The sequence below is a fragment of the Coregonus lavaretus genome (assembly GCF_964263955.1).
Source record: "Coregonus lavaretus genome assembly, chromosome: 7".
NCBI lineage: Eukaryota > Metazoa > Chordata > Actinopteri > Salmoniformes > Salmonidae > Coregonus > Coregonus lavaretus.
Window position 1 is genome coordinate 25083875 of NC_139994.1, and position 23651 is coordinate 25107525.

At 46.3% G+C, this 23651-nt stretch overlaps 1 protein-coding gene across 1 annotated transcript; it reads left to right on the forward strand.

Annotated features, from left to right (window-relative positions):
• Positions 1-706: 706 nt before the first annotated feature.
• On the forward strand, positions 707-21533 carry LOC311132456 (phosphatidylinositol 4-kinase beta-like; the record flags this gene model as incomplete). The annotated part of the gene is made up of 11 exons (XM_084165743.1): positions 707-1159; positions 16416-16643; positions 16909-17142; positions 17277-17386; positions 17507-17611; positions 19315-19438; positions 19552-19665; positions 19911-20062; positions 20687-20819; positions 21079-21199; positions 21352-21533. The coding sequence occupies 11 exons, from the start codon at positions 707-709 to the stop codon at positions 21531-21533; spliced, it is 1956 nt and encodes a 651-aa protein (XP_084021869.1).
• Positions 21534-23651: the final 2118 nt, after the last annotated feature.

Genomic DNA, 23651 nt, shown 5'->3' on the forward strand with positions numbered 1-23651 from the left:
TTACTGACATGACAAATTAAATACAAAGCAAGAAGTGGCGACGATTAAGACTTCAAGGTGTGGTCTAGTACAGTAGTGTGTTGCTGAAATTCCCTCCCCCTGAAGCTACTTCAAAAGGGCCTGTATATCCGACCTTCGCAAAACTGCAGTAACCGCCTGAACTGACCTTTGTTCGTAAGTACTGTAAATCAAATGCCGACTTCTCATAGTTGGTTCAAGTCCCAGGTTTGCTTAAAAACCTTAGTGTAGTCAACATGATTTTCCTGTGTTTTATATATATTCCACACTGAGGTTGGAATAACAGTGAAATTCTGAAAGATTACAATGCCATTTTTAGTGTAAGAGCCATTTTAAAAGACGCCTGAAATGTCATTCTATGGTGGTGAGACGAAATGTTGGCCTGCCTGGTGACATCACACCTCCAAACCGCTGTCAATAACAGCTAGTTTTCCCCTCCCCACTCACACCACTCCCAGACAATTCTTGCTTGAGAAATGTCTCTTTGCTAAGAAGCTATTAGTTTCTTTTTGACCATTTTAATTTAAAATAAATCACAGTAAGGTACTTAATTGTTACCCAGAAACTATTTTAAATTGAGATAAAACAGCTGCATTGGACCTTTAAATGGGACTCTTCTTCTCTTACTCCCATATAGTCATCTTTAACTTTAGCTGTAATTTTAACCAAACTTTTTTGCATCTCCTATATGGAGGAGGATATGGGCGACGCCATCCGGCCCTACGTGGTGCACCGCTGCCGCCAGAGCATTGCCTTCTCCCTGCAGACGGCATGGCTGCTCGGCGCCTACTCCTCCGACATGCACATCTCTACCCAGCGCCACTCGCGCGGCACCAAGCTGCGCAAGCTAATCCTCTCAGACGAACTAAAGCCCCACTCAGCTTCTAAAGGTGTGGGTCCCGCCGGTGCTGCGGACGCCAGCCCTGGGCTGCGGGACGTTGCCCACATTCGACACCACCAGCGGCACACCGTGGAGCCGCCCCCGGCCCCCGACAGCCAAATCATCCCTGCCGATGCCTACCTCTCGCCTTCCAAGCGGACACATCAGCGATCCAAGTCGGACGCCACACATTGCACAAGCCTGGGGAGTAGCCTCAGGAGAACAGCCAGCAACCCCAAGGTGGAAAGCGGCTACGATGAGGTGAGTACCTTTTTTAACATATTTTGTCATACAAAAAGAGGGAAGTGAGAGTGGGATCAGAGTTGTAGAGTATAGAATGTCTTTGTACGTTTTTAATCTTTAATAGTAGGCCTGTTGCATACATGTTCTCTTTTATAGTCCCTATGGATGATAAAGCACAGGAAACCCTGAGTAACCTGAATACCAAGTTTTTCTCCATCTGTGTGTCAGTAGTAAATGGTTGTCCTACATAACACTGTGTGATTCAGCAAGGGAAACTTGGATCAGCCATGCTGGAGTGTGCCCTCAGTCTAACTAATAAAGAAGGGGGTGGGGTTAGGTAGCATCTGTCCCACATCTCCAGAGTTCCCTCCCTATTGTTTTGGGCGTGCAGTGTCCTCCCTCTCCTTTTTGGCTGGACTTCTCAGCCAGATTGCTCTGCAGCTGGTGTCAGAGTGAGGTTGAGGGTGGGTCCCTCTCGATTGGAGGGCTTGGTGAAAAAATTGGTCACTTTCTATCATTGCAGACATTAGATTGTTTAGCAGATGCTATTGTGAGCATGTTTGTGTTGGGGCATGATTTGTGTCAGTGTTGACGAGCGATATGGTTCTGGTGGAAGTTTTCTGCTTCCTCTTGTCTGGCCTTTCTCTCGGTCTCACTGATTGTCTGGCTTGCAACCTTCTGTCAGTCCTCTCTCTCTCTCATCATGGGATCAGTTATTTTATGAGAAATCAAATTGGGTAGTTTTAGATGGGCCAAGGTCCTGAACTATAGCAGAAAGACGGTCCCTCTCCCCTCGTTCAAAGCTTTCTTGGACTCTCCCAGGCATTTTGCTGTGTAATGCATTTTCTCCCTACTACCAATGTTTCCTCTCACCTCTAGTCTCTCTCACCTCTCTCTATTCTGTTTTTTGTGCCTGTTTTTGTCATCCTTTTTAAAAATCCTCTACCCATCCCTCTCTCAGCTAATCTCCTCTCCTTCTCTTTCGCTCTCCCTCACTCTGTTTTCCTCCCCTCCCTTCCCCACGTATGCCTGCATCAAACCTCCCTGCTGATGTTGTTGTGGCCAGTGATCCCTGTTTAATCTGTGTCTGTGCTGTGAAGAATCCTGTAGGGCAGGTGGAGCACATTAACAATCCACAGAACGCAACCAACAGCCCAAAGGAGTTCAAGGGCACTTTGCTTTATTGACTTTGCTCTTTAGGATGTATTAGCAAAGATGGGCAGAAACTGCTTCTCCAATAGAAATCCCCGATCACGCTTGTAGGTGATGTTTTGGCAACGTTAGCTAGCTAAGCTCATGTGCAGAAACACATCGTCGGGTTTAACGGTCGTGCAGGCCGTCAAATCAAAGGCACATAGATTCAAGCTAGGCTTAAGTAGCGGAAACTGTCATTACTACAACCTCATGAAAGTGACAGGTTTTTATTTTCAACAAAAACAACTTTATATCAAAGTTTTTGTCAAATAAAAACCTGTCACTTTCATGAGGTTGTAGTAATGACAGTTTCCGCTACTTAAGCCTAGCTTGAATCTGTGTTGCATTTAGATTTCGAGAAACTTAACAACTAAGAATACATTTTTCACATCTCCCATTAACTTACCAAACCCTGGTCTGGTCTGCTGAGTCTGCTTCGCAAGCATTATGGGAAGTCTCGCGTGTTGCGCCTCTGGGTTTAGAAACTCTGTGGTATTAGTACACAGTGATCACTAGTTGGATGCCAAGCAGTCCATTTTGCTTTGATAATAAATACTGTACTGATAGTCCTTATTGATAAGGCTTCACACGCCATCTTGTTAGTCCTGGTTATTGGCCTAAGGACTGACCTGACTAATTTTGTTTTGATCTTTTTACTTGGCCTCTGGCTGGATTGCAACAGTGAGGAAAAACCAAGAGGCACCAATCACAGTGAAGAGGAAGAAGAATGCTGTGAAATATGTCCACAATTTTGAGCCGCGCTGTAATGTGAGTGGGACCACCCCCGCAGTGCAGATTGGGTGGGTGTTGCATTACAGCCCTTTTTTGTTTACAGTCTGGGCTCAGCTGTCAGTGCCCAGGTATGCTCTCTCCGCCACAATACTTCCCTCTTCCTGCCCACCTCGCGTCGTCTTGGCAACATAGCCGCCGGGCTGGGGCACTGTGGTGGATTCAGATAGCACCATTTCCCCCCCAGAGTGGGATTCAATGTAAACATACATGATGAGTTTAACTACAGATGCAGCTGTCGCTTTACACAAATTATTTCTGTTTCTATATACACTACCGTTAAAAAGTTTGGGTTCACTTAGAAATGTCCTTGTTTTTGAAAGAAAAGCATTTTCTTTGTCCATTTTTAAAATAACATCAAATTGATCAGAAATACAGTGTAGACATTGTTAATGTTGTAGCTGGAAACGGCAGATTTTTAATGGAATGTCTACATAGGCGTACAGAGGTCAATTATCAGCAACCATCTGTCCTGTGTTCCAATGGCACGTTGTGTTTTCTAATCCAAGTTTATCATTTTAAAAGGCTAATTGATCATTAGAAAACCATTTTGCAATTATGTTAGCACAGCTGAAAACTGTTGTGCTGATTTTAAAGGAGCAATAAAACTGGCCTTCTTGAGACTAGTTGAGTATCTGGTGCATCAGCAATTGTGGGTTCGATTACAGGCTCAAAATGGCCAGAAACAAAGAACTTTCTTCTGAAACTCGTCAGTCTATTCTTGTTCTGAGAAATGAAGGCTATTCCATGCGAGAAATGCCAAGAAACTGAAGATCTTGTACAACGCTGTGTACTACTCCCTTCACAGAACAGCGCTCTAACCAGAATAGAAAGCGCGTATTACTCTGTATTTCTGATCAATTTGATGTTATTTTAATGGATGAAAAATTGCTTTTCTTTTGAAAACAAGGACATTTCTAAGTGACCCCAAACTTTTGAACAGTAGTGTGTGTGTGTGTGTGTATACAGTGGGGAAAAAAAGTTTTTAGTCAGCCACCAATTGTGCAAGTTCTCCCACTTAAAAAGATGAAAGAGGCCTGTAATTTTCAGCATAGGTACACGTCAACTATGACAGACAAAATGAGAAAAAAAATCCAGAAAATCACATTGTAGGATTTCTTATGAATTTATTTGCAAATTATGGTGGAAAATAAGTATTTGGTCAATAACAAATGTTTCTCAATACTTTGTTACATACCCTTTGTTGGCAATGACACAGGTCAAACGTTTTCTGTAAGTCTTCACAAGGTTTTCACACACTGTTGCTGGTATTTTGGCCCATTCCTCCATGCAGATCTCCTCTAGAGCAGTGATGTTTTGGGGCTGTCGCTGGGCAACACAGACTTTCAACTCCCTCCAAAGATTTTCTATGGGGTTGAGATCTGGAGACTGGCTAGGCCACTCCAGGACCTTGAAATGCTTCTTACGAAGCCACTCCTTCGTTGCCCGGGCGGTGTGTTTGGGATCATTGTCATGCTGAAAGACCCAGCCACGTTTCATCTTCAATGCCCTTGCTGATGGAAGGAGGTTTTCACTCAAAATCTCACGATACATGGCCCCATTCATTCTTTCCTTTACACGGATCAGTCGTCCTGGTCCCTTTGCAGAAAAACAGCCCCAAAGCATGATGTTTCCACCCCCATGCTTCACAGTAGGTATGGTGTTCTTTGGATGCAACTCAGCATTCTTTGTCCTCCAAACACGACGAGTTGAGTTTTTACCAAAAAGTTCTATTTTGGTTTCATCTGACCATATGACATTCTCCCAATCATCTTCTTGATCATCCAAATGCACTCTAGCAAACTTCAGACGGGCCTCGACATGTTCTGGCTTAAGCAGGGGGACACGTCTGCCACTGCAGGATTTGAGTCCCTGGCGGCGTAGTGTGTTACTGATGGTAGGCTTTGTTACTTTGGTCCCAGCTCTCTGCAGGTCATTCACTAGGTCCCCCCGTGTGGTTCTGGGATTTTTGCTCACCGTTCTTGTGATCATTTTGACCCCACAGGGTGAGATCTTGCGTGGAGCCCCAGATCGAGGGAGATTATCAGTGGTCTTGTATGTCTTCCATTTCCTAATAATTGCTCCCACAGTTAATTTCTTCAAACCAAGCTGCTTACCTATTGCAGATTCAGTCTTCCCAGCCTGGTGCAGGTCTACAATTTTGTTTCTGGTGTCCTTTGACAGCTCTTTGGTCTTGGCCATAGTGGAGTTTGGAGTGTGACTGTTTGAGGTTGTGGACAGGTGTCTTTTATACTGATAACAAGTTCAAACAGGTGCCATTAATACAGGTAACGAGTGGAGGACAGAGGAGCCTCTTAAAGAAGAAGTTACAGGTCTGTGAGAACCAGAAATCTTGCTTGTTTGTAGGTGACCAAATACTTATTTTCCACCATAATTTGCAAATAAATTCATTAAAAATCCTACAATGTGATTTTCTGGATTTTTTTTCCTCATTTTGTCTGTCATAGTTGACGTGTACCTATGATGAAAATTACAGGCCTCTCTCATCTTTTTAAGTGGGAGAACTTGCACAATTGGTGGCTGACTAAATACTTTATTTCCCCACTGTATATATGTGTGTGTATATATATGTCAGAATTACATGGCCAGTATTGAATAGAGGAGAATGCTAGCAAATTCTGAGCGTTTGAGAGACTGTTTTACAACCGGAGTATGCAATATTGGTTTCATCAACACACCTGTATCAACTGCATGTCGGCCATTTGCGGTTATACGTGAGTGCCAGTGGAAAGTTTATCTGGATATAGGACATCTGACATGACAATGACATTAATACATGCTAATAGTTAACTAGCGAGAACCAGCCACTCACTATGTTTTGAAATTGCTATCTAGTTAGTCTATAGGCGATATCATTATTTTACCTGCTGCGCAATGTCTCTCACCCCCTCTCTCCTCTGGCAACTACCCACTTGAACACATGCAGGTGATGGACACACCATGACTTTTCCAAGATTTTCATTGCTGACCAAAAATTGGCTATAACTGGGTAAATAGCTCACTAACTAGCATTAAATATCAACATGTTCACGTGGAGCTAGTCTCGCTTTGATCTCAAAAACACATCTTGCGACTGCATGATTGAAAGACCACTCGTGCCTGTAGGCCTACAATAACAGAGGACACTTTGATCAAATTCTGATTGGGGTAGCATAATTGTTTGATTTTTAGCGTGATTTATTATTTTTTACTTATCCGTTCGGTCAAGCATCAATGTCGGGCCCAGCATTATTCACTTGAACATAAAGACGTTCGGTGGCAGGCAAATGCCTCAACATTGATTTGACTGCTGTAAAATCAGTTGTAGGTCTTTAGACTGACTTCCTCATCAGATAGGCTAGTACAGAGGAGCTATGCGTTGTCACCCGATTTTAGCTCCGCCCTTACAAAATGGTATTCTAACACGTCGCCCTGTGTTCAACAATCACCTGGACAACAAGTGCAAAGGACGTCTGCTCTACTGCTGACGTACATGCACACAGAGAAAATGCATTTCTGCCACACCTTGTTGTGTTCTGCAGGTAACCCAAGCCTCAGGCTCGGTCTCCCTGTCGACTCTATCCCCAAGGCAGTTGTCATCAGCAACGTGTACTTTGGTTACATGTCTATTGGGTGAGCAGTTACTGTCTATACAGGTACATTCCGGAAAGTATCCTACAGCTAATTGCTCATTTTAGGCTAGACTCCTGAAATGCATTACATATTTGAAAATCTAATCAGCATGAGAATTACATTTTCAGTTATTTGGATCCAGTTGCGGTCAAATACACTATATATACAAAAGTATGTGGACACCCCTTCAAATTAGTGGATTTGGCTATTTCAGCCACACCTGTTGCTGACAGGTGTATAAAATCGAGCACAGCCATGTGATCTCCATAGACAAACCATGGCAGTAGAATGACCTTACTGAAGAGCTCAGTGACTTTCTACGTGGCACCGTCATAGGATGCCACCTTTCCAACAAGTCAGTTTGTCAAATTCCTGCCCTGCTAGAGCTTCCCCGGTAAACTGTAAGTACTGTTATTGTGAAGTGGAAACGTCTAGGAGCAACAACGGCTCAGCCGCAAAGTGGTAGGCCACACAAGCTCACTGAACGAGACCGGCGAGTGCTGAAGCGCATGGCGCATAAAAATCGCCTGTCTTCGGGTTCCAAACTGCCTCTGGAAGCAACGTGAAGTGGGTTCCCATGGCCGAGCAGCTGCACACAAGCCTAAGATCACCATACGCAATGCCAAGTGTCGGCTGGAGTGGTGTAAAGCTCACCGCCATTGGACTCTGGAGCAGTGGAAACGCGTTCTCTGGAGTGATGAATCATGCTTCACCATTTGGCAGTCCGACGGACTAATCTAGGTTTGGCGGATGCCAGGAGAACGCTACCTGCCCAAATGCATAGTGCCAACTGTAAAGTTTGGTGGAGGATGAATAATGGTCTGGGGCTGTTTTTCAATGTTCGGGCTAAGCCCTTAAGTTCCAGTGAAGGGAAATCTTAACGCTACAGCATACAATGACATTCTAGACGATTCTGTGCTTCCAACTTTGTGGCAACAGTTTTGGGAAGGCCCTTTCCTGTTTCAGCATGACAATGCCCCTGTGCACAAAGCGAGGTCTGTACAGAAATGGTTTGTTGAGATCGGTGTGGAAGAACTTGACTGGCCTGCACAGAGCCCTGTCCTCAACCCCATCGAACACCTTTGGGATGAATTGGAACGCTGACTGCGAGCCAGGCCTAATCGCCCAACATCAGTGCCCGACCTCACGAATGCTCTTGTGGTTGAGTAGAAGCAAGTACCCGCAGCAATGTTCCAACATCTTCCAACATGCCCACGATTTTGTAATGAGATATTTGACAAGCAGGTGTCTACATACTTTTGGTAATGTAGTGTACATTGTCACCCTTGCACTTTACAATGGAGTGCAATAGAGCAGAAGACTCGTTTACTACAACACCTTGCTTGTTTCAGCAAGGAGCAAAGTTTCATCATGTTGTTGAGTCCATGAACAGTTGTTCCACAAAAAAAAAGACAGGTTATTTTATTTTTGTGCTTGCTTCATCCATAACCGAGTGGCGCAGTGGTCTAAGGCACTGCATCTCAGTGCTTGAGGTGTCACTACAGACCCCCTGGTTCGATTCCAGGCTGTATCATATCTTGCTGTGATTGGGAGTCCCATAGGGCGGCGCAGAATTGGCCCAGTGTCATCTGGGTTTGGCTGGTGTAGGCTGTCCATTGTAAATAAGAATATGTTCTTAACTGACTTGCCTAGTTAAATAAAGGTTAAAAAAATATGTATACGGTAAATGTGCCAGCCCTAACAGGACTCGACTCTATATGATAGAGCAGGAATCCACTCTACCTTTTCAAATCTATGAATTACATTTTGGGAAGTGTTACCCAGCCACTTTATTTGTTTGGAACACCAATTATTTTGCCTCGTTAAGCATGGGTCCAGAATCAGTTGTTTTGAATAGGGAAATCCGATCCCAGTAACACTCGGGGACCCTTCCTCAACAGAACGTCCTGTCCACTCTGGAAGTAATGTCAGGAAGTCATGACGTTTGGTCATGATCCAGAAAATACACTTCTTCACAGGAAAGGCATTTTGACATTTGACTACAAAAGTAGAATGCTAAGGAAGCTGCTTGGTTTGCCTGTCAACACAAAAAGACCAAGGAAATGCTATGAAATACAGGTTCCTCGTCCTGGAAAATCTGTGGTTTTGAATAGGCCTAACTAGGGACTTTTTAATATAGCCATCACAATAAAATCCATTATTGATTTAGTTGTGATAGGCTTATAATCCAGGGAATGTCTTAGAAATCAAAACATAAAGGGCTGCATGATGCAACTCTATATATTGATGATTTGGAGAGGGGGAGATCTAATCAATGGAAGATGGAATTAAAAGTGAAATGAGAGGCTACAACGACCAAAAGCCAACGGGTATGCTGCTATTTATGCTATAGTTGTCAGGTTTTGGCCATGACTGTTCGGGTTTTGGTCACTAGATGTCCCCATTGCACCTTTTTGTACCTTTTGTTTTTCTTGCTCTAATTATTGTTTGCACCTGTAGGTCATTCCCTTGTTAGTATTTAAACCCTGTGTGTTCCTCAGTTCCTTGCTCAGTGTTTGTAAGTTAGCACCCAGCCCCAGCCCAAGCCTTGTGTTATATAGATATTTCTCTGGTGGGATTTTCCAGAGGTTCTCTGGTTTAGTTCTTGTGTTTTGTTTGAGTAGTCTTTTGAGGTTTGTTTTTTCCCTGCTGTTTTTTACCACTTTGTGGAGTTTCTTTTGTTTTTGGAGGTTTTCCTCTTTGTGCCTCTTGGCTTTATTTTTGGACATTGTGGATTTAGCTTCTTTGCCTGAAGATTTTGTTCTTTATTAAACCACCATCTCTAGTACTGCTGTGTCTGCCTCATCTTCTGGGTTCTGACAATTATTAGTGACTGTTTCTCGCACCGGGTCGTGACAGAAACACTGAGCCAGTATTATGAACCCAGAGGCAGCCAGTACCCAGGATCTTTTTTCCATGCTGTCCCACCATGAGGGGACTGTCCAACGCCACGAAGCTGCTCTGGTTCAGCAAGAGGCCTTAATGGCTAGACATTCTCAACTTCTGTCAGAGATGCTGACTTCCATAAAGCAGATTTCGGATCGACTTTCCCCGGCAACCGCTTCTGCTCCAGTTCATCCGATTCAAGGGCCCCTGGCAGTTAATCCCCTGGCTGAACCTCGTCTGCCGCCTCCCCAACGGTTCTCAGGGGATCCGAGTGTTTGTAAGGGGTTTTTCACCCAATGTTCTCTCTCCTTTGAGCTGCAACCATCGTCGTTTCCCACCGACCGGTCCAAGATAGCATATATCATCACCCTGCTGTCGGAAAAGGCCCTAGCCTGGGCTACTGCTGTGTGGGATGCCCAAAGTCCCTGCTGTGCCAGCTACTCTACCTTTGCTGAAGAATTCAAGCGAGTGTTTCAAGGTCCTACCAACGGCCCTGACTCAGCCAAACAGCTCCTGACTCTCCGCCAAGGTCGGCGCAGCGTGACGGACTATGCCATCCAGTTCCGCACTGTGGCAGCAGCAAGTGGCTGGAACGACGAGGCGCTCACAGTGTGTTTTTTGAAGGGTCTTTCTGACACCATCCAAGATGAACTGGCCACTCGGGAACCACCGGACAACCTCGAGTCCCTTATCAAGTTGGCTTCACGCATAGACCAGCGTCTGAGAGAGAGAGAACAAAACCATAGACCGCTCACCCCAGCTCCTATCGGTTCCAGCTCCGAGTCTCCACCTTTATCCTCGCTGGCTCCACCAGAACCCATGCAGGTTGGACGCATCTCCCAGGCTGAGAGAGACCGCCGGATGAGGGAGCGATGCTGTCTATATTGCGGCAAACCGGGCCATTTCCGCTCCACGTGTCCCGGGCTCCAGGGAAACGCACTCTCCCGTGCAGGCCTGGGAGGACTGTAACGGGAAACATAACCTCCTCCCATCCATCCAACTCCCGCCTGCTCATTCCAGTTACCCTCTCCTGGGACGACCACAAGTTTTCTCTTCAAGCCTTGGTAGACTCTGGAGCCGCAGGTAACTTCATGGATGGGATCTGGGCGAAGGAGAATGGCGTTCCTTCTGAACCTCTAAGTGACCCCATAAGGGTTACTACGTTGGATAGAAGTCCTTTGGGATCTGGACTTGTCACTCGTGCCACTACCCCCTTACGACTTTCAGTTTCCCAACACCAGGAAGTGATGAACTTTCATCTGATCTCCTGTTCCGAGTTTCCTCTCGTCCTTGGTTATCCCTGGCTTCACAGCCATAACCCTCACATCGACTGGTCTGTGGGCACTATCAAGCAGTGGGGTCCTACGTGCCAAGCCACTTGTATCTTCCCGAGTTCCCAGAGTTCTCCTTCCGAGTCTCTAGAATCCATCGACTTGTCCCGAGTTCCCGAGTGTTACCATGACCTCAAACTGGTATTTAGCAAACAGAGGGCCACCAAACTACCACCCCATAGACCTTACGATTGCACCATCGACCTGTTGCCGGGGACCTGCCCTCCCAGGGGTCGGATCTTTTCCCTTTCCCCTCCCGAACGAGCTGCTATGGATACCTACATCAAGGACGCTCTGACAGCAGGCCTCATGCGTCCATCTACCTCGCCGGCGGGAGCAGGGTTTTTCTTTGTGGCCAAGAAAGACGGTGGATTACGACCTTGCATCGACTACCGGGGACTCAATGCCATAACCGTCCGTAACCGCTACCCGCTACCTCTTATGGCCACAGACTTTGAGCTGCTCCAGGAAGCAGTTGTCTTCACTAAGCTTGACCTGCGGAACGCATACCATCTTGTGCGGATCAAACCCGGGGACGAGTGGAAGACCGCTTTCAACACGCCTACTGGTCACTACGAATACTCGGTGATGCCCTTCGGCCTGACCAACGCTCCGGCTGTGTTCCAAGCGCTCATAAACGATGTGCTTAGGGATATGCTTAACATCTTTGTGTTTGTTTACTTGGATGACATCCTCATCTTTTCGAGCTCCCTTCAGGAACACACTAAGCATGTCAGACAAGTGCTCAAACGCCTCCTAGACAGCCATTTGTACGTTAAGCCGGAGAAGTGTGAATTCCATTCCTCTCGAGTACAATTCCTGGGATTTATAGTGGAACCCGGACGAGTCCAGATGGACCCCAAGAAGGTAGAGGCGGTAGCGGATTGGCCCACCCCCAAATCCGTTAAGGAAGTTCAGCGTTTCCTGGGCTTCACCAACTTTTACCGCAAGTTCATCAAGAACTTCAGCTCGGTGGCAGCCCCTCTCTCGGCGGTAACCAAGGGTGGCAACACAAGGTTTCTGTGGGGAAGAGAAGCTGAGACGGCCTTCCAAGGACTCAAGCAGCGCATCCTCTCTGCTCCCATCCTGACACTACCAACGGCGGATGAACCTTTTGTGGTGGAGGTAGACGCATCAGAGGTTGGGGTTGGAGCTGTCCTGTCTCAGAGGGGTGAAGACAAGAAGCTTCATCCTTGCGCCTTCTTCTCTCACCGGCTTACCCCGGCCGAGAGGAATTACGATGTGGGGGATCGTGAACTCCTAGCGGTTAAGATGGCATTGAAGGAATGGAGACACTGGCTCGAGGGGGCTTCTCAACCGTTTCAAGTGCTTACGGACCACAAGAATCTGGAGTATATCCAGCAGGCGAAGCGGTTGAACGCCAGACAAGCTCGATGGTCTCTTTTCTTCAGCCGATTTCAGTTTATCCTCACCTATAGACCCGGGTCGAAGAATCTCAAACCGGACGCCTTGTCACGAATCTACTCTCCTGCCATTCGAGAAGATACTGACATGACTGTCCTTCCGGCCGCTAAGATCGTGGCTCCGATCTCGTGGCAAGTGGAGGATACCGTGAAACAAGCTCAAGCCTTCGAACCGGGCCCTGGAGGAGGTCCTGCTAATCGGTTGTTTGTTCCCAAGGCAGCAAGGTCCCAAGTCCTTCGGTGGGGGCACTCCTCTCGCCTCACCTGTCACCCGGGCGTAGGCCGCACCTTGGAGTTCATCCAGCGTAAGTTCTGGTGGCCCACCATAAAAGAAGACGTTGCCACTTTCATCAAGGCCTGTTCCGTGTGCTGCCAGGGCAAATCTTCTCACCTCCGCCCTCAAGGACTCCTTCACCCTCTATCTATTCCCCACCGACCCTGGTCCCATATCTCGTTGGACTTTATTACTGGCCTTCCTCCGTCCCATGGTAATACTACGATCCTAGTCATCATCGACAGGTTTTCTAAGGCGGCCAGGTTTGTTCCTTTGACCAAATTACCTTCTGCCAAGGAAACAGCTGAGTTGGTGATTAACCATGTGTTCCGAGTCTTTGGGATTCCGCAAGATATGGTTTCCGACAGAGGTCCCCAGTTCGCCTCAAGGTTTTGGAAGGCCTTCTGCCAACTCATAGGGGCCACGGCCAGTTTATCTTCAGGGTACCATCCGGAGTCCAATGGCCAAACTGAGAGGATGAATCAGGAGCTGGAAACCACCCTCAGATGCATGGTTTCCAACAACCCGTCCACTTGGTCATCCTTCATTGTTTGGGCCGAGTACGCGCACAACACCTTGTGCTCCTCCTCCACTGGTATGTCCCCGCATGAGTGTCAGTTTGGCTATGCGCCTCTATTGTTCCCGGACCAGGAGGCAGAAGTCAGAGTGCCTTCAGCCTCGAGGTTCATCAGACGCTGTCGGCTTACGTGGAAGAAGGCACGTCTTAATCTTCTGCGTTCCTCTCAGCAGTACCAACGACAAGCCAACAGAGGTCGCCGTCCCGGTCCTACCCTGTACCCCGGCCAGAGAGTATGGCTCTCAACTAAGAACCTACCACTACGGGTGGAGTCTCGCAAGCTGTCCCAGAGGTTCATCGGTCCCTTTAAGATTGCCAGGAGAGTCAATCCCGTTACTTTTCGCCTGCACTTACCCAGATCACTTAAGATCAATCCAACATTTCACATTTCTTTATTAAAACCTGTTGTTTTTTCTCCCCTTATCCCGGCAGGCAGACCTCCCCCTCCGCCCCGTGTCATCGGTGGCCAGTCGGCTTATACCGTCCACCGGATACTGGATTCCCGCCGGGTGCAGCGGTCCTGGCAGTATCTGGTGGACTGGGAAGGCTACGGTCCCGAGGAGCGCTCCTGGGTTCCTGCCAAGGACATACTGGACCCTGACCTCATTCGTCAGTTCAGGGCCCTCCACCCTGAGAAGGCTGGTAGGAACGTCAGGAGCCGTTCCTAGGAGGGGGATTCTGTCAGGTTTTGGCCATGACTGTTCGGGTTTTGGTCACTAGATGTCCCCATTGCACCTTTTTGTACCTTTTGTTTTTCTTGCTCTAATTATTGTTTGCACCTGTAGGTCATTCCCTTGTTAGTATTTAAACCCTGTGTGTTCCTCAGTTCCTTGCTCAGTGTTTGTAAGTTAGCACCCAGCCCCAGCCCAAGCCTTGTGTTATATAGATATTTCTCTGGTGGGATTTTCCAGAGGTTCTCTGGTTTAGTTCTTGTGTTTTGTTTGAGTAGTCTTTTGAGGTTTGTTTTTTCCCTGCTGTTTTTTCCCACTTTGTGGAGTTTCTTTTGTTTTTGGAGGTTTTCCTCTTTGTGCCTCTTGGCTTTATTTTTGGACATTGTGGATTTAGCTTCTTTGCCTGAAGATTTTGTTCTTTATTAAACCACCATCTCTAGTACTGCTGTGTCTGCCTCATCTTCTGGGTTCTGACAATTATTAGTGACTGTTTCTCGCACCGGGTCGTGACAATAGTCTGAGTGGAGTTATGTGTAGGCTAACGGTAGGACGGTGAAAAGTGCAGTAATGTTATGGCTAGGCTCAATTAGCCGAGTTAGCTAGCTTCTCTCAGTTTGATACAGTCAAGACAGGTACTGAATAATCGGATTGGATGATAAATAACTAGCAAGAAGTTAACAGTGGTTGCGGTCTCTCTCTCAGGCTCATGGTGCTTACTCATACATTCACACACACACTGAACGGCCTCGCTCTCGCTCTCTCCCCTCCCATGGGTCCGGTTGAATAAAGTATCAAAACAATTGGCTTTTCTGCTGCTTCCCTCACTCGGATCAGACCAGTTGTCCGTTCGGGAGAGGTTTTAAAAATGTATGCATATTGGGTCCGGGGCTTTCCCGTGTCCATTTCGGAACAGGAACTGTAACTCCCATAATTATTTGTCCTCATCATTCAGATTATTCAAATTAAATCATGATGTGATTAGAGGGACAATAGAGCACTGAGTTCCAGGCCATTAGCAAGTTTGGGAGGCTATCCATCAGCACCGTTCATTTGCGCAGTTTTGGATTGGGAGTACCTTTACCAACGGGAATTTAACTGCGGTCACGACTCGTGACTGACGGCAATAAGGTCACCGCAACAGCCCTAGCCCTAATCTGTGTGTCAACGCCACCTCTAGGCTCTGTTTCAATGTCCACACCAACTAGCACATGTGTGCATTGGGCATGATTTCTTTGTGGTATAAAAGTATGGACATTGGCATGTAGTGCAATGGTCTCAACCCCTTGTGTTGTTTTTCTCTCTGTAATCGGATAACTTGCTTCATGTTTTTGAAAAATGCTTCTGGGAGTTTTGGAATGGGGAGACTCAGCTAAATGTAAAGACACCTGGAGTAACCTTTACTGAAGGAGAGTCAGTCAAAGTCAGTCATAATTACACACGTTTACACATTTTACATGGTAGTCCTAAGCAACAAATACGCCACTGGCAGTAGTTCATGTGGCAAAAATTGGCCTACCTGGTATTAAAGGTAGACTCAGTGGGATGACGTAGATGCAGAAAGTAAACAGCATAGTGGGTCAATTTCCACAACAACTAAGAGCGTTGAAGTGCGAGGCTCAACTTCTCCGCTGTTTTGGTCCCTTGGCTACCATGCTGTAACAGTGCGACTGTGTGAGCAAAGTATTTTATCTCGCTCATCTCAATATCTCCTGTGCTGCTCGTGGCAACATACATTTCACTGAGTCTACCTTTAACTAAGAACTAACAAATTAACATTTTTTTCTTGTGTGTTAAGTATTTTAACAAAAATGTTAACTGTCCCATATGTTAGCCTACTTAATTGGAACTTGTTTCCATAACAAAACAAAATGTAAGTACTTTTTTTCATATAGTAACCTTATGATTGAGATGTTATCTAATTTCAAAGTAGCCTTAATGGTGGACTGTAGAACAAAGGACTTCCTAGATTTGTACTTTGACCTACTATAATGGTATTGAATATTGCTCATACTTTTAAATATGAAGATATTGGACACCATAAGTTGACTAAACATCTCCAAGGCCCAAGAGCTTGTTTGGTATCTGGGTTTCGCTCAAGTCTCTCTCATTTTAACCATTGTGGTACTGATCTCTGGTGCTGGTATGTGGTACTGCAATGGGTTGACAGAATTTAATTTATTTGCTTCTTTCTCCCTGTGCCCATGCATTCTTAGTCTTATACCTCCCCTGGGTTTTCTCTTCAGATTCCGCTCCTAAAACATCCTTCTTTCAATTCCCATCATACCCATCTTCCTCCCTCCTTTCTCAGCCTCTTTTTATTTATTTATTTTATTTTTTGTGTGTGCAGTCATTCAAGGAAGGACCCTAAAAAAAGATGTGCCACTTGTTATTTGCTGTAGCTTGTTGTAAATGTCTTCAGAACACAAAAAGACATCTGTCTTGATCTAGATTCTAACCAGCTCTCCTCCTCCTAACCTTGCTCCTCCTCTCTGTAGCCGTTGCGCCTGACGCTGCAGAGGGAGTTCATCAAGTCTCTGATGGGCATCGGAAAGCGGCTGGCCACGCTGCCCACCAAGGAGCAGAAGACCTGGCAGCTCATCTCAGAGCTGTCACAGCTCAACCACAAGCTGCCAGCCCGCGTCTGGCTGCCCACTGCAGCCTTCGACCACCACGTGGTGCGCATTCCCCACACACAGGCCGTGGTGCTCAACTCCAAAGATAAGGTGAGGCAACTTGTTGTAATACACATGTATAAGGAGGTACACACACACACACAACAGGCTCCAAAAACAAGGTGACCAGAATGCCTAGTAGTTTGACACGATTAATTAGTTAACTCATTTGTTAGTTTATTCATTTCCTGAGGAGCCTGGAGTTTAGATGGAGTGGGCCCCAATGCTCTTTGTCAATGGGACTTCCTGCATAAATGTACCTTACAAAAATAGGTCTAGAACTCCAGTGACCTCTTCATTCTCCCCTTCCTCTCAGGCCCCGTACATCATCTACGTGGAGGTGCTGGAGTGCGAGAGGTTCGAGACGTCCGGCATTCCCCTGCGCATCCCGGAGACATGCATCCGCAGCGCCCGCTCTGTGGACAACCTCCTCCCGGAGTGCGTTGGCATCACAGCCGAGCAGCGCGCCGACAGTTTCTCCACCGTGCCCAACTACGACAACGACGACGAGGCCTGGGCCGTGGATGACATCGGCAAGTTGGAAGTGGAGGTGGGTACCCATGGCAACCACATGGTGGCACCGTCTGACTTTAAGTCACATTTTGATGACTAGGTTGTTGGGGAAGGAGGAGGTGAATCAGATTTGAATGTACTTTTAACTCTGGGGTCCTTCTATGGTTCCAGCTCCCAGAAGGCCACACCAGTAGCAGTGACAACATCTCCCAGTTCTCTGTGGACAGCATCACCAGCACGGAGAGCAAGGAGCCTGTCTTCATCGCCGCTGGCGACATCAGGTACAGGGTCACTGCCTGACAGAATTGCCCTGCTAGCTTGTAGTTTGTCTTTAAGACTTTCTTGTTATAGAGTTTTGGTCTGGATAGCTGTTTTACAACCGCATGTTTCTTTTGTCTTAGGCGACGTCTATCAGAGAACCTGGCCCACACCCCCACAACGTTCCGGAAAGATCCGGAGGACCCGTCCACTGTGGCGCTCAAGGAGCCCTGGCAGGAGAAAGTCAGGTGGGTGATTGGTACATAGAAATATACACTGCTCAAAAAAATTAAAATAACACATCCTAGATCTGAATGAATGAAATAATCTTATTCAATACTTTTTTCTTTACATAGTTGAATGTGCTGACAACAAAATCACACAAAAATGATCAATGGAAATCAAATGTATCAACCCATGGAGGTCTGGATTTGGAGTCACCCTCAAAATTAAAGTGAAAAACCACACTACAGGCTGATCCATCTTTGATGTCATGTCATTAAAACAAGTCAAAATGAGGCTCAGTAGTGTGTGTGTGTGGCCTCCACGTGCCTGTATGTCCTCCCTACAACGCCTGGGCATGCTCCTGATGAGGTGGCGGATGGTCTCCTGAGGGATCTCCTCCCAGACCTGGACTAAAGCATCCGCCAACTCCTGGACAGTCTGTGGTACAACGTGGTGTTGGTGGATGGAGCGAGACATGATGTCCCAGATGTGCTCAATTGGATTCAGGTCTGGGGAACGGGCGGGCCAGTCCATAGCATCAATGCCTTCCTCTTGCAGGAACTGCTGACACACTCCAGCCACATGAGGTCTAGCATTGTCTTGCATTAGGAGGAACCCAGGGCCAGCATTTGGTCTCACAAGGGGTCTGAGGATCTTATCTCGGTACCTAATGGCAGTCAGGCTACCTCTGGCGAGCACATGGAGGGCTGTGCGGCCCCCCAAAGAAATGCCACCCCACACCATGACTGACCCACCGCCAAACCGGTCATGCTGGAGGATGTTGCAGACAGCAGAACGTTCTCCACGGCGTCTCCAGACTCTGTCACGTGCTCAGTGTGAACCTGCTTTCATCTGTGAAGAGCACAGGGCGCCAGTGGCGAATTTGCCAATCTTGGTGTTCTCTGGCAAATGCCAAACGTCCTGCACGGTGTTGGGCTGTAAGCACAACCCCCACCTGTGGACGTCGGGCCCTCATACCACCCTCATGGAGTCTGTTTCTGACCGTTTGAGCAGAGACATGCACATTTGTGGCCTGCTGGAGGTCATTTTGCAGGGCTCTGGCAGTGCTCCTCCTGCTCCTCCTTGCACAAAGGCAAAGGTAGCGGTCCTGCTGCTGGGTTGTTGCCCTCCTACAGCCTCCTCCACGTCTCCTGATGTACTGGCCTGTCTCCTGGTAGCGCCTCCATGCTCTGGACACTACGTTGACAGACACAGCAAACCTTCTTGCCACAGTTCGCATTGATGTGCCATCCTGGATGAGCTGCACTACCTGAGCCACTTGTGTGGGTTGTAGACTCCGTCTCATGCTACCACTACCAAAACATCAGCCAGGAAGCATAGGAACTGAGAAGTGGTCTGTGGTCACCACCTGCAGAACCACTCCTTTATTGGGGGTGTCTTGCTAATTGCCTATCATTTCCACCTGTTGTCTATTCCATTTGCACAACAGCATGTGAAATATATTGTCGATCAGTGTTGCTTCATAAGTGGACAGTTTGATTTCACAGAAGTGTGATTGACTTGGAGTTACATTGTGTTGTTTAAGTGTTCCCTTTATTTTTTTGAGCAGTGTAATTACTAGAAGAGACAAAATGGATGGGCATACACAATCCCCCACCCGAGGATACATGTCTGTCCCACTTAGTGCAGCGAAGACAACACATTGTGGCATTGTAAAGTCATTTGCTGTGTCTCACTATTTCTTTCCGCTCTCTCCATCCCTCAGGCGGATAAGGGAGGGCTCCCCTTACGGTCACCTGCCAAACTGGCGGCTGCTGTCGGTCATCGTGAAGTGTGGGGACGACCTGAGGCAAGAGCTACTGGCCTTCCAGGTGCTCAGCCAGCTACAGGTACTTGACTCTCCACAGTAGAGTCCCATTCCACAGAAATGCTCTGAATTATTTATTCTTATTAGCATTCATTCAATCACTAATTCGCTCCACTACTCCCCTTTCCTCTCCAGTCCATCTGGGAGCAGGAGCACGTCCCCCTGTGGATCAAGCCCTATAAGATCCTGGTGATGTCATCGGACAGCGGGATGATCGAGCCCGTGCTGAACGCCGTCTCTCTGCACCAGGTGAGCAGAGAAAATGAGATGGACCCAATTGTGCACTTGAAATCTCATGACAAAGTTGCCTAACAATAACTTCAAGCCGAGTTGTTTAGCTATGTAATCCAGTACCTCTTGGGATGAAAGATTTTGATAATCTAAGTAATTTCGTGTCAGTTGCTAATTCTAATGGAATGCCGTGTCGGTAGCTTTTTCTAATGGAATACTGTGTCTGTTGCTATTTCATACAAAATGCTGTTTCTGTGCTCCAGGTGAGGAAGCAGAGCCAGCTGTCTCTGCTGGACTACTTCCTGCAGGAGCACGGCAGCTACACCACCGAGGCCTTCCTCACCGCCCAGTGCAACTTTGTGGAGAGCTGCGCCGGCTACAGTCTCATCTGCTACCTGCTGCAGGTTAAAGACAGGTGGGCAGCCCTCCCTTTTCACCCCTCTTCAGTGTCACTCGTTACATTACTCACATGTTCCATTTCCCCTCTTAGCTTCCTTTGTCTTTGAGCCTGTTTGGCTACTGTCGTATCGAGTGAGTGGTGGCAATTATTGCTGATAAACAAAGGAGTCTGCTCATACTGAATCCTTGATCATAAGTTTATTCAGATCACAAGCTTCAGCATAAGTGACAGGTGACATGACACCCGGAGAGCGACGCCTCAGAATGGCTGCTCGTTCTGCCTGTCTTTGTCTTGCCCCTTACTTATAAACAATGCAAAAAGATGGGTGGCTCCCTCTTCTGGCCAATCACCAGTCTCCCCTGGGGCGTCACCCTTCAAACGCCACATTTGAACTAAGATCATAAAACAACATTCTTTGTTCCTCCAAAACAGTCATAATGTTAATAGACCACACTACATTTACACAGGCTGCACAATTCTGATCTTTTGCCAATAATTGGGCAGAAGGTCAGAATTGGGCTGCCTGTGTAAACACAGTTTTTGTGGTCTGATATCAACTACCACATCCCACCCTCTCCTCTATTCCTATACCCTTTACTCAGTTCCCCTATCCCTCATCTCCTTTCTGTCTTTCTCCAGACACAATGGAAACATCCTCCTGGACTCGGAGGGCCACATAATCCACATTGACTTTGGCTTCATCCTGTCCAGCTCGCCCAGGAACCTGGGCTTTGAGACCTCCGCTTTTAAGCTCTCCAGCGAATTTGTGGATGTGAGTCAAATGAATTATACTGCATGCGAATTTGCATTGTCATATAAGTGTAAACTGGAGAACACTGTGGAATTGATCATACAACTAGCTGCCTAACAATCTAGCTAGAAACCTCACAAAATGTTCACTGCATAAATGCATACATTTGTTAGTGTTCAAAGATGCTATTAGCGAGTTTGCTGGTTAGCTGCAGTAGCCTGCATAACCTGTTGGTTTTTTATGTGTAAAGACTAACCTCTGTTGTCTGTGGTTCTCTCAGGTGATGGGAGGCCTGGATGGAGACATGTTCAACTACTACAAGATGCTGATGCTCCAGGGCCTGATAGCTGTTCGCAAACACATGGAGAAGGTGGTCCAAATAGTGGAGATCATGCAGCAAGGTACTGTTAGCTAAAACGGTATATTAGCATGACCAGTGTGTTGTGGTGTTTTTCCATAAACATTATCTATCTGCCCAGTTTCTCTGTTGTCTTGGGATTGCAACTCCTCTGACTCCCTCTCCCTGGGTCTCCCCTCTCTCCTCCCCCACCAGGCTCTCACCTACCCTGCTTCCATGGCTCCAGCACCATCCGCTACCTGAAGGAACGTTTCCACATGAGCCTGACGGAGGAGCAGCTACAGGTGCTGGTGGAGCAGATGGTGGATGGCTCCATGCGCTCCATCACCACCAAGCTTTACGACGGCTTCCAGTACTTCACCAACGGCATCATGTGAACAGTTCGACACCAAACTCTACTACATGGGACAACCACATGGGAGAGCAAGCAAACATACATATAAAGATGGTGGTGAACATGTGCATATGGACTCACGCATGTGTGCTTGCCATAGCAGCACATTTAGGAAAATGGACTTGTGTATAGACTAGTGCTACAGGACCTGTTTGCAAACTCGGTATGTTCTTTGTCTTAGACGGACCACTGTTTACCCCCTCCTTGTTTTGGCCTTGTGGAGGGGGAGTCCGCACCTCCTCTCCCTCTTGTCCTCCTATCCATAGGACATTTACCGCATTGACTGTTCTAAAACGAGGCATAACGCACAGTTCAAATCACACACGAAAAGGATAAGTATCAATATCGGAGAAGGTACTTCATTGAAAAGGGGGAGGGGCAATGTGGTAGTGGTCTATATTCAGAGGAGCCAAGAAGACTTTTCTCAGAATGGATGAAAAATGAATAACTGTAGATCAATTGTGCAAGAGCATCACAAAGCAGTACATATAGAATATATGTACTTATTTTTGTTCTTAGAGCAAAATTGACTTTGAGAAGTTGAGAAACCACTATGTAACGACAACGAAAGCACAAGACATATCAATTGCTGAGGTTTTCTAATGGACATTTTCTTTGTTCTCTGAAAGTTCTGTGGTTATCAAGAATGAGCCAACCCGAAGAGAGGGGAAAAAGGACTATAACAACCATTGGTGTATGAGTGTTATCTGTCTGGAAAACAACTCCTTAATCCAAGGTTTTTATGTGTTTTGAACGATGTTTAAACTTGAACTGGAAAATTTTACTAGGACCAACTAATCTCTTATTAGGGGTCCAAGCATGCAGCAAAGCTGCTGGTTGTATGTGTTTTTGTTCCCATCCTTAATAGCAGGTGCAGTTTCATTTCAATCTGGGTTTTGGACAACTGGGGCTCATTCAGTAGAGCACATCTGTAACGCACTTAGTGTTATAGATAGAAAACGCAATGAATAGAAAAGAGACTGTTCTCTATCGTCACAGTTCAATTCTCTAGGGACTCTTGTCCTTACTGAATAAGCACCATGCAACAGTCTGTCTAGTATGTGAAACCATCAGGAAAGGGCAGGACATTTTACCATTTGAATATGCCGACTGTGTCATACCAACATGCATCATGTAGATATTTTCTAGTTTCACTCTGTAAACCACCATACTTGAAGGAACATTAATGTAGTAATGAGCCTCATGCACTTGATGACAGTTATGTTGAACCAAAATGGCTACCTGTGGTTAAATTTACAAAACCATTACAATGGATTTATGCAAAAACTCAACATTGCTGTTCCACTAATGTTAGTCTTTAATCTCTAACGAAATGTGTATATTAACACATTATTATTGTATGTTATGTTAACTTAGGTTGCATATTTAAAGAATTCTCAAACGTTCCTCTGGTTGGCTCTCGGATGCATTCCTGTGAATAACTCGGGCCAATCCAGAGAGAGGGTTGTCCTTGAGCAGATTATGTAAATAATGGGAGTGTTTCTCTCATTCCTCTGTCTGTTGGACTGTTTTATTTCTCCTTGTTTTGAACAGTATGAGCTCGCTATCACAATTCAACTTCCTTGATTTATGTGAATTTTTAAAATATTACTTCTTTTTTTTTTCAGTCTCAAACACAAGCATGTATTCAGTATTGAAGAGAGCGGTTTCAAGAGCTACATGCTTGGATAACTTATTATCTGCTCATGTCTTATGTTTGAAAGCTAAGTCGTTGGTGGGGGGCTTTTGTGTGTAGAAAAACGGACAACTTGTCTCTCCAAAATGCAGTCATTCCTGTGAGCAAACAGATGCCTTGATGTACGGGAGGTACAACTTGTATCAATGCAACAGTTGGGACAAGGGTGTACAGGTCATGTACCCAGGAAGTGCTTTTATCAGTTTAACACTCCTGCTTACTTTTCTCTAAATACTACTTCATTGCCTTTCCCTTCATTCATTCCAACCCAAACATTATTCTGTAAGATTATATAAATAACTAAAGTGCATTTATCTTTGCTGGAGCGGGTTCTGTCAGTCAAACCTGGGTGTTGATTTTGATGTCTCCCCATTCAGAACCATGGAGAAGCAGAATTTTTGTCTT